We start from the raw sequence: 11,302 nt of genomic DNA on the forward strand, positions 1-11,302 counted from the left end.
GGGCCTAGTAAAACTCATCGCGGGTATACATCTACGAAGGAGTCGGTTAGAACTACAACATTGTAATGCACAACAAGACATACACAAAATTTAACCTACCGCACTACACAACAACAAGATTTAGTGTAGATCTACAATATCATTATATCAACATACATAATCTTCATAGATAAGCTAGATTGAGCAAGCTAGCAAAATTGGAGCGGCTATGCAAGAACTAGTGCTAGCAACTAAGCTACATATGCCATAGGCCACAAAATGTCGATATGTAGGTACGTCATGCAGATCAATCACTACCAACAAGCACCATTCGGCCACAGATCTATTTCTCTACTCAGATCTACAACATGCTAAAAAGTTCTAGCTAGTTAGGGTCCGAAGAACTCACCGCCATCGGAGAAGAAGCAGGCGGCGAGCTTGGGGAAGATGCATAATATGTCTTGCCGCCGTCGTGCAGCTGCTACCGGGGTAGATGCCGCTGCTTACATGCTCGTCCATGAAGACCCTCGCCGGGATGGAGAGCTCGAACGGGGAGGAAATGGTGCTGCGATTTTTGGCGGTGAGTCGATTGGTGATATCGAGGGTTCAAACTGCGAGAGGTGATGGAATTTCTCCCGCTGATTTTTCGAGCACGTGCGTGAGCTCGCGCCATCTCCAAACTTGCACAGCTGGTGTATAGCTTTTCCCCTCACGAGCATAGAACTTGGCTTGCTGGAAACGGTAAAATCGAACGTGCCTTCATGTGCAGGCAAAAAGATGATTTAAGAAGAGTGCAGACCAAGATTTAGAAACGGGTTAGACAACCAAATGCACGATCTTTAGCGCGCTAGATGCCAGAAAAAACTTGCCGAGAAAACCATACACATCCATACTGTCAATCGTTTTACTGCCAGCCTCTTTCATTTCGTACGATACTCTAAGACGCAGACAGGTAGGGCCAAGCCCTGGGAGACAGCAGCCTATTTCTAGAGAGCTTGGTGATCATTTTAAGCTAGGCAGACCGTACCATGAGGATCGCAAATGACTTGACCGCGGTTCACAAATTAAATCAGGCCGTTAAGTTTTTTTTTGACACAGAAGCAACAAACAAACAAAAACACGGTACGTGTAGAGCAGTGGCTGGCAACAAACTTTTATCACTTCATGAATCATGAATCAGTTTGTGCACAATTCGTCAACAAAAGTGCGTCCTGGACGGCTACCACAAGAGGCCATCAAACTGTTTCTTCACCAGTACACCTTGCATTGAAAGATTAGAATTTTCCCTTAACCATAGTTGATAGTTCTCTAAGAACGATAACACGCGACACTTGCACGCCAGGCACGGAGTTCATCCTGGATCAGTCATTCAGGTGCTTCCAGTTTCCACAGCCATCATGCTGTGAGCATGATGATAGAGCCTTTTCTCCGTCCTGTTGTTGTGCCGTGTACCACTGGTGCTAACCAATTCTGAAGATCGACACCCAGCTTAAGGCAATGAGACAGTGGGGCGAATCCAGGATAGAACATATATATATTTTGTTGTAAAAGGTAGTTCCATACCAAGTACACAGGGCAGTAGCTGCCCACAAGCCACTACGAAATCATGCAATTGTTCAAATACAACCAGACAACCCTGAATCAGGGTGCCAGTCAGCACACATCTAAGATATACAACAAGGAGTCCATACGACCCATAAAAATCACAATCAACTAAGGAAATTCATAATTGTCACATCATTAACCTCGACATGTGACTACAATGCTAGCCACGAGCAATCTAGATAAACTCATAGCATCTGCTCATCATCTAGAGATGCTTCTCATGAACAAAGTTATGCCTGCTGGCGCTTCGCATCAACAGCTTCCTTCAGCTTCCTCCCAAGTGCAAAGGCAAGAGGGGGTGGCACAGCGTTGCCAATCTGCCTGTGCTTGGTCTGGATTGTGCCCGCAAACTGGTAGCTGTCAGGAAAGCCCTGCACACATGTATAGGTTTGAGTCAGACTGTCCCTTGCAGTATCTTGAACATGCTTAACAGTATCTGCATGCAGATGGGGATGGATGTAGAGCTGCTTGGCTTACCTGAGAACGCGCGCACTCACGGACAGTGATGATCCTGTCCTGGTCAGGGTGAAAGCACATGCCAACCTTACCCATGGGCTGGGGATCTGTCACAGATGTGGGGAAATTACCCTCCCAATCCAACCTACCATAGAGCCCTTTCCACTGGTTGTGCCTTTTAGCGGTGTTAGGCAAGCACCAAGGTATCAGGTCAACCATTTGCCCAGAAGATAGCTTGACCTGCGCACATTTTGGGAATAAACACCAGCAGGGAGGCATAGACTAAGATTAACAGAAATATGGTGAATGCATCTACAGAGTGGAGGACAGTAACGTTACCTTCTCATCTGGTAGGTCATGCCAGTCACAGCCAGGTCGCTTTGGGATGTGTTTGCATCTTATGAGATTTAGCTCATTCATCTCCTTTGATATGTGATCATTCAATGCAATCGTGCTACCTCTTATCTTCTTCTGGAACCAAGAGACAGGTTCACCTCCATACTACATCAAAAGAAGGGGAATTCACTTAAAGTGGGGATCAAGAGCAAAAAGAAAAGAAAAATAATGATGACATTGTTGTAAAACTTACCTCAAGTATTAGTTTACTTGCACCATTTTCTACTTTTGGCAAATCCCCAATTGTATCTCTAACAGTTATTGCACGGAAAGGTGCCCCACCAGCTGTGCTTTTGGCAGCCGCATAGTAGTTGCCATCAGGCAGTGTTATTTTCAGTTCAGGGCTAGCAAACACATGCATAGGTTCTGGCCAGTCAGGAAGAGTCTCTCCAGGAGCAGCAGCCCAAATGAAAGCCCTTTTCCTGGACTGTGCAACACCAAAAGTCCCTGCTTCTAAGATTCCAAACCGAACCTAATGAACAGATGAACAACTGTTAAAATACAGATTCAAAGTGCTAACATAAGCATTTTAAGTAGACAGTGACAAGAATCAGCACCTGGTATCCCATCTCCAGAAGAGATGCAACTGCCAGTCGGAAGGTCTGCCCTTTGTTGAAAGAAACAAAGTTCCTAACATTTTCTAAAAGAAAGTATCTGGGACGGAAATATTCTGCAAAAGAGAGGAATGCTAAAATCATCTCGCACTGAACTTTACTCCATGGACTTTGGTTGAATCTGTTCATCCCAGAAAATCCCTGGTAACAGAAATAGAATATACATAAGTCAATCAATTGGTTAAAAAAAATGGACAGCAATTTGGTTACATATGTTTAGCAAAACAATATATACCTGACAGGGAGGACCACCATTTATGAATTCTACTTCACCAGGGACAGGAAGGTTCTTGATGTTTTCTTCAGCAAGTTTAGCTGCTTGTTCAGCAGCTTCAGAAGTTGAAACACAGTCGTCAGCATCACCACATTTGTCCATAATCGCCCTGCATTACCACAAGTAGTCCTGATTGAGCTACAGAAATTAAGTAAGTAAAGCACACGAAAATAAAACAATTCCACCTACTTCAAAATGACATTGCAGTTATCCACAAACACAGCAGCTTCCGGGTGATTTTGCCTAAATGCTTCACCAGCTGGTTCTTCGTATTCAATTGCCCATTTAGTAAAAGATACACCTGAGGAATTTAACAATGAGAAAATAAATCAGTTTGAACTTTGAAAGCCAACATGTTCATGCTAAAAACTAAAGGAAGTGCATACCAGCTTGCTGCAACCCTTCTGATAATCCTCCACAGCCAGCAAAAATGTCAAGAGTTGCAATGCGGTTCTCTTTGGGCACCTCAGTCCATTTGCCTGAATCATGTTCATCATTTTCACAAATCTGCTTTCCCTTGTTCTTTTTCAAAGCACCAGTTGCTTTCCGTACCACAGACATGAGCTTTACATTTGAAGGCAACTGATCCAGGCATGCATCATACAATCAGTTAACTATCAAATCTAGCAGTTACAGAATCAAAAAGTCACGTCAGCTAACTAACCTGCTTGAGAGCTCCAGTGGCAGGATCATAGAAATGTTCACAGAAGAATACATGTTCAACCATCACTGGAAGGTCTGAATTTGAGACATCTGCCTTCTTTCTGACCTCGCATTTCCCCTCTATCATATCCACAGGCACATTAATTATATCTTCACTATAGTATACCTGAATCAAGCAAACAAAGGTTAAGAGAATGTATTGAAGGCAATTGAAGGAGAATGATCTTGCTAAGTACGAGACTAGACTTCTACTACATCTAGTATGTAATGCAAGGAACTAATGATGGTATCTTGAACATCAAACGTAGAAACATATAGAAAAAGGGAGAACAATATTAACCTCTCGGATGTCTGATGAATAAGCTTTGGCTGATGAAATATCATCTGGTCTATAAAATCTCCGAACACTGATTTTAGTTGATGCAGGGTCAACTTTTTTAGAACCAGCAGATTCACGAACATCCAGCAGATGGCAAACTGCATAGGGCTTTAGGCCAATGTTTCTTCCAGCCTTGTATGTACCACGATCCTCTTCTTGGGAGAAAAAATCTGGCCTAATGTACAAGTAGTCATTGACACTATAGGTAACTTCCTTGTAGATGAAGCTGGTCTTGGAGAGTATTTTTAACTCATCACAATCTGGTTCTCTATGCTCACAAGAGCTACAGACACCACTACCAAGACCCAGTTTATCACGTGGTAGTGAAAAGAAAGCGCCCTTCTCAGGCCAGTACAAACTTCTACAAAGATATTCCGTTGGCAGACCCTTCTTTTTCCTCTCTTCCACTCTTGCCCGGTCAATCTTATCAGCCTCAGCATTCGCTTTTCTATACTTGTGACCCCAAGGCATTGATTGGAGATTAACAGGCACCAATTCTTTGATGTCCTTCAATTCAAACTCCAAACAATCATTAGTCAAGAAAAGATCCCTGTCATTTGCAGCATTGCCGAGAACAGTCTCTGAACCTTTTTGTAGGATCCTTCCATGAACTATTTCTCCACCATCAGGTTTCTGAAACATGTATTCAACAAAGCATATCACTAGTTCTCCTGAATCATCTTCTAGTGTGACTGCCCCTCCCACAGCTATTCTGAGTTCTCGAGAGTATGCACATTTGTATAAAGCTTCTCCAGAAGCTGTTTTCCCAGTTGATGCACCCTCCCATCTAATTTCTTTGATAGCTTGTGATTTCAATTTTCGAGACCGTGTTGATGGTGGAGTCTTTGGAACCTTTTCTTCTTCAATCTGTACCTCTTCTTCAGCTTCCTCGTCTTCATTTTCTTCTTGCTCATCATCAATTTCTTTTGCTTCATTTCCATCTTCCTCCTTCAAATCTTCTGGGAAATGGTGTGCATAGTAATCACTCCATATCCTGTTGATCAATCTGGTTGTGGTTGCACGCATAGCTTTTCTTTTTGATGATGTTCCCATAGTTGCAATTGGGTTCAGATTCTGCCCCCTCGTTTCTTGAACCTTCTTCTTCACAGACAACTTTGTATGTCGTCTCTCCTCCATCTTCATTAACAAACCAGTGGCAAATGCACTTCGTCGGATAGTTTCATCAGGGAAATCTGTAAACTGCTGAAGTATGATCTGTCCATGGACCACAATGTATCTCTCAACTAGCACAATGTTGGACGATACATAAGCAGGATCCCCTTTGTCAAACTCTGCCACTTTCTTGATGACATCAACAAAAGAAAGCTTTGAGGCACGGCTTTGCTCTTTTAGCAGGGTGATGATGCTAACAGCAAGCCTTGCTGTTTTCAGTACAGGCTCACACCAAGGAGCATATTGCTTTATTGGTTGTCGTAGTTTGTACCTGAAATACATGCCAAATGGAGGGTCAAATGGAGTGCAGGCAGAAATTGCTAAAAACTATGGCCCAAAGAAAGAAATAAAAAGATTCAACTAAGAGACCACTGAGCAGACAGTGCCATAAAGATTAGATGATAAAATACGCTGAAAGGAACTGGCTGGAACATTTACCAGGCCACATCAGTTCGAATGGTTATGCAAACCATTGAGCCACCAAATTCTATAACCCATTCCTTTATTGGGCTCAAATATATTGGAACTCCTGAGTCCTGGTTATCAGCTTTACTTGAGGAAGACGAAGAGTTTGCAGACTCAGCAGTGGAGCAGCAACTGCCATCATCCTCTCTCATAAACCCAGATCCAAAGACAACTATATCATTTTCGGCACCAGACTTCATAGGAATTAATTCCAGAGAGATAAGCCTGGAATCTGCATTGTATAGAGCCCAGTTGTTGAGGATTCTTACTGGCACATCACCAGAGAACATGCTATCCTCACTATCAAATACATACTCATCCATTTCCTGGCTAGATGGTTTATAGTATGCAGGCAGAGGATAGTCATTTGCAATCTCAGCTTCACTAATTTTGATGTAGACATTTTTTTGGGTTGGTTTACCCCTCTGTTTCTTCATCATCTTCCATTGTTCTTCTTCTTGCAATAATCTTGCTAATTTCTCATCATCATCCTCAGCGACCTCTTCACATTTCACATCCTTGATCTTCAGGCTTCCATTTGAGATGTTAGACAGCCTCTTGGTTAGCTCCACTCGAGACTTGCACTCATCTCTTAGAGCAAGAAGAACCGGCAGTGTAGCAAGCTTCTGATCATCACTGCCTGATGTCTGATCCAATCCAATAAGCTGATTGTATACAAACTCGCCAGTGGCAATCACAAAGTCTTTGCTCATTGTTCCAGTGTAACCTTTTATAGCATTAATGGAACGAACAACACTAGCAAGCAGTTCTTCCAGACTCAGGTTAGGATTCCCACCTACTGATCTCATGAGCTTTCTGTAAACTTCAACACACACCTGTGCCTTCTCATAGAAGTGGCTGTAGTAAGATTTGTAATTGCCAGCTGGCTTCACACATTCATAGTCAGCAAGTTCTGTTGAGAGCCAGACCACTGCAGTACCTTCATCATAACCAGATATTGCCCAGTCCTCAATGCGTCCAAATCCTTCACAGCGTACTCCTCTTTCACGCTCTTTTTCTAGATCATCATCCGCAGGCATGATGAGAGCTGTTATGAAAAAATCATCTATTTCAGACATTTCAAAGGGCTGCAGATTCCCATCTGCATCATGCAATATGAAATCAATCAGCTTCCGGCAAGGAGGTAAATCTTCTGGCCCTAGTTTTGTCAGGTTGATTGCATCTATTTCCTCCTCTTCCATCCGATTTTTCTTGATCATGACAGAAGAAGATTTTCCTGATAGACGAACAGATTTCTCTTTGAAATCAGAACAGGCTGCTGCCCTCCTTGGCCTCTTCCGAGCAGCAGTACCAGTACCCTTTTCAACACCATTTGTTGCATCCTGGGGGCTGTTCTCCAATTTTCCATTTTCAGTGGATTCTTCACCCTTCTTTTGTGGCTTTGCTCTGCACCTTTTTGTTCCTGAAAATCACCATTCAGAAAATAATCAAAAACTAAATCCGAAAGAAACCAGAATGATTAACAAAAGAAAAAAAAATCAAGAGGGACGAAACAGAGAGCAGTGATATCATTGATATTAATGAAACAGAATTTCAACCATCTGAAGTGTTAATAAGAAACTGTTATATAGATGGGCCTCCTTCCATTGAAGGTTACCATCTTTAGCCATATCTCTCAAAGGCATTACCATATTAAAACATCGTATCTAACAAAGGATAGGAAGCAAGGATATCTATCTCTACATCTTAGCAAATACAACCCCAATCCTTGAAGCTGATTCAAACTACAGGTTCAACTTAGATGTAGGGGTGAGAAGAGAAAAGAACAACAGAGAGCAGTAATAGCAGCTTAAGCGGTCTGCTATCTCCAATCTGAGTGAAGGCTTCAAATAAGGCATCTACTAACTGGACGACTGGCCAACATTAGTAAGTATGTGAATTACTATTTTTATGCGGTCTAATACTAAACATGATGCTGGTTCATTCATCATCAGGGAACCAACTTTGCTTCTACACAAGCAAAACTATAATGTCCATACTGGTAGAAATTCAATCCTTGAAAACATAGAGGCAAATAATCTAGCTACTAAGAATCGTTGAAACTTAAGCATGCATTCCATGTCTATCATGCATATAGTTGAACTCTTTTTCACCTGATATGTAAGACATGGCAGAATATTTGTGTTAAAAGTGAACCATTGGTTTCTAAAGTGTTATAATCTTGGGTGGGAGCCAGTAAAATAGAGACATGTAACACATCAACATCAAACAAGAGTCAGATGAGATCTCAAATTTACAATCTCAGAGCATATGTACAAGAAAAGCACACTGGATGTATTACACGGTACTCAGAAAACAGATATAACCATGCCATTAACTGAAAGACTGACAACAAGTAACAAGAAGGTAATCGAGGACAGGACCTGTGGTAACAGGAGAACGTGGACTCTTCCCCATAACTGACGTCTCCCTGTAAAATTTAGAATTAGTCAGTCATGTCAACAGTAAGAAAGTAAATGCAGTAAGCCTACTGCCAGTCCAAATTAAGTACTTCAAAAGATCAACTGGGCAACACAATTTGTCAAAATTACAAGTATAAAGGTCAAAATTTTATACAAGAAAAAACTGAAAGTGAATTGTTGAAACATATACAAAACAGGTAAGGGGATGCGATTTTTTTTTCTGGGGAAACTGCCAAGAATATTGCCTATTCAATTAACAAGAGCAACATATTTACAGATTGTTTTAGAAGGGACAAGGGAAGAATCCCAGAGAAGACAAATACTGCCTACACAATGGGGTAGCAGCAATGCCCTGCTAGGCTATTTCAGGGTATCTTATAAAGGAATGGGATTTTGATTCCATCATATCTTTAAGTTATGTAGTCCGTTTATTTGGAATAGAGAAAATAGCATGGAAACAACACATATAATATGCATCTTAAATGCAGTTTTTCAGTAGCACATGGTTTAAGAAAGCATATAGCATTTAAAAAAATTAAAGATAAAATGATAACAAATCATAGAACAGCATATTATGGAAAGGATAAACTATGAAAGTAGACCTCAACATCTACCAATGATAGGGCGTAGGAAGTAACAGCCATCATGAAACCCTTACTTTTGTCTTCTTCCCATATAGAAATTATACAATGATGGTAGTAACATTTCAACAACTACAGTTCGCAAACATGGAAACTTTGACAAATACTAGAGCTATAATGAAATCAGTGTATCCACAAGTTCACAAATTGCCTGGAAAGTAGCACTTAGCAAGGTAACCACAGTTAAAGATGTGTCAAATGTTACCCTGGAGAGAAACAACTAACAATATGCAAATGAAAAAAGGTGCACAAAATCTACCAGCTCAGGTTGGACCAAGCCACTAAATAAAGCAGAAGCAAGCCTAGCAGTACCACACCAATTGAAGATAGTGCACATAGCTCTTTTCACAAATACAGATAGAAAATCCAGAAGATTTGGTGAAAATACCCAGCTATATTGCATTAAGAGAATGTACTAAATTAACCTATTCAACAGTAGAGTAATGAAAACTTCCGACAAATGCATCACTGACCATAATAAAACACATCAAAGGTTGATTAGCACTAGTTTGTCACAAAAAAAACCAGTAACAGCATAAACTTGTCACAAAAAAACCAGTAACAGCATAAACACAACTGAATCACATTAAAAAAAGGCTTAACGCATTGGACCGCTGACAACCAAAAGCACAATTCTAAACCATGCAAAGAAGACAAACCCATTTGCACTTGATAGCAATTCCAAAACAACACATTAAGATGAGTGTTTGGTTCTACTGTTGATAAAACCCATTGAAAATACAGATTCATTTATTGGCTCAACCCAACCTCCACATGATATAAAAAACAGAAATTCATGAACTGATGCATTCATTAAAATGGCATGGAGTTAGTCAGAACTACCTGGGAGATTCACCAGCTGCAACAATCAGAGGCAGATTGAGGCCACAGACAATTCAAGGTGAAGGTTAACCCAAAACACTGATCCACTACTCCTGCAATGCACAAATATCACAAAGATGCAGAAGCACAGGTTAATACATTTGGGGGAGATATCAACTTAAACAGAATTTAAGCAGCACCAGCACTAGTGCAGAATGACTGTTAACGTTTTTGCAAGAACCATGAGTACATAAAGTCGTAAATCACCACTTGACAACATAGCAATTTTCTAACCCCCTACAAAGACCACCTCAAAGAAACCAACTAGTATAAGAATAGTCAGGCGCACGGGAAACTCCGCCAAACTAAGCACACCAAAGCAAGCACGATTGGTTACTTTGGCACCACAGACCCTCCAAGGTAAAACCTCCACAACAGACATCAGAAGACGACAAGGGCGATACACCGGAACAAATCCGGCCCGAAAATGGGCAGGCACGGTTCCCATGGAACTGCCCCATTAGCCCCAGCCCCAACAAGACGCACCACCTTTCTAGAAAGCTAAAAAGAAAACTAGAGCAGCCCACGCGATTCCGGCTGCTAATCCACCTGCAAATCCTAAAAATCGCACCACGGCACAAAATATCTACTACTGAAAACCTATCCGTTCCCCCTTGTTCCAAGTAGAAGCAGCGCTCGATTGCAGCAACATAACGACAAACTCTCCTAACCGGCAACCAATAGATGGGTACATAATAAATCGAGTAAATCCCCACCGGGATACAGAGCTGGCACGGCAGCGGCGGCGGCACCCAGGATCCGGAATGGGCGCGGTTGAATCCCTCCCCTCTAAATCGAACCGCGGGGCGAAGGAATCCATCGGCCTGCCCCGCCTGGATTCAGGGCCCGAGCAGCATGGGGGCGATTCGCCGGCGGAAACAACGGGTAACCCGCGGGAACCGCCAGTCAAACGGCACGGCGAGCAGTGACTACCGGAGCAGCACGAATCGGCAGTCAGACAGCGCGCAGCCTAGCGACTACCGGAGCACGCGCGGCCCCCACAGACCTCGTAACCAATCCGCGTACAGGGAAACAGGCATGAACGAGAGGGGGAAAACGAGGTCGCGGGTTTACCTGCGCGGCGTCCTCGCCGGCGGCGGCGAAGGCGACGGGGGGAAGGAGGCCTGAGGAGCAGACCCGAGAGCGGCGGCGCGGGCGGGCGGGCGAACGAAAAAGGGGGAGGGGGGTTTGGGGCGCGTGGTGGCGGGATTTATAGCGGCAACGGCAGGACGGCGTGATGCGAGGCGCGGAACGGGAAGGTTTTGGTGGTTTGCGGCGGCGCACGGGGCTTGGGCGGGTTCCCTTGGCGGGAGGAGCGCCGAAACCCCAAATTTTTTGCCGTTGCCCCCGCC

General features: G+C 42.9%; 1 protein-coding gene across 1 annotated transcript; it reads right to left on the reverse strand.

Moving 5' to 3' along the window:
• Nucleotides 1-1,492: 1,492 nt before the first annotated feature.
• Nucleotides 1,493-11,064, reverse strand: LOC127321970 (DNA (cytosine-5)-methyltransferase 1B). The gene is made up of 14 exons (XM_051350919.2): nucleotides 11,025-11,064; nucleotides 9,912-10,003; nucleotides 8,389-8,435; nucleotides 5,978-7,427; nucleotides 4,328-5,810; nucleotides 3,989-4,153; nucleotides 3,711-3,906; nucleotides 3,514-3,625; nucleotides 3,286-3,433; nucleotides 2,994-3,191; nucleotides 2,630-2,908; nucleotides 2,380-2,541; nucleotides 2,062-2,280; nucleotides 1,493-1,955 (listed from the first exon to the last, which is right to left on the reverse strand). The coding sequence occupies exons 3-14, from the start codon at nucleotides 8,420-8,422 to the stop codon at nucleotides 1,815-1,817; spliced, it is 4,587 nt and encodes a 1,528-aa protein (XP_051206879.1). The 5' UTR covers nucleotides 8,423-8,435; nucleotides 9,912-10,003; nucleotides 11,025-11,064; the 3' UTR covers nucleotides 1,493-1,814.
• Between the last annotated feature and the right edge of the window lie 238 nt (nucleotides 11,065-11,302).

Source organism: Lolium perenne, chromosome 2 (assembly GCF_019359855.2).
Source record: "Lolium perenne isolate Kyuss_39 chromosome 2, Kyuss_2.0, whole genome shotgun sequence".
Classification (NCBI taxonomy): Eukaryota; Viridiplantae; Streptophyta; class Magnoliopsida; order Poales; family Poaceae; genus Lolium; species Lolium perenne.

What these genes read in the sequence shown, in the direction of transcription:
- LOC127321970 (XM_051350919.2), bottom strand. Translation starts at nt 8,422, where the DNA reads ATGGGGAAGAGTCCACGTTCTCCTGTTACCACAG. An exon ending in CAAGTAAACTAATACTTGAG is followed by an intron (nt 2,542 to 2,629) that starts GTAAGTTTTACA and finishes CTTTTGATGTAG; the next exon opens with TATGGAGGTGAACCTGTCTC. An exon ending in GTGAGTGCGCGCGTTCTCAG is followed by an intron (nt 1,956 to 2,061) that starts GTAAGCCAAGCA and finishes ACATGTGTGCAG; the next exon opens with GGCTTTCCTGACAGCTACCA.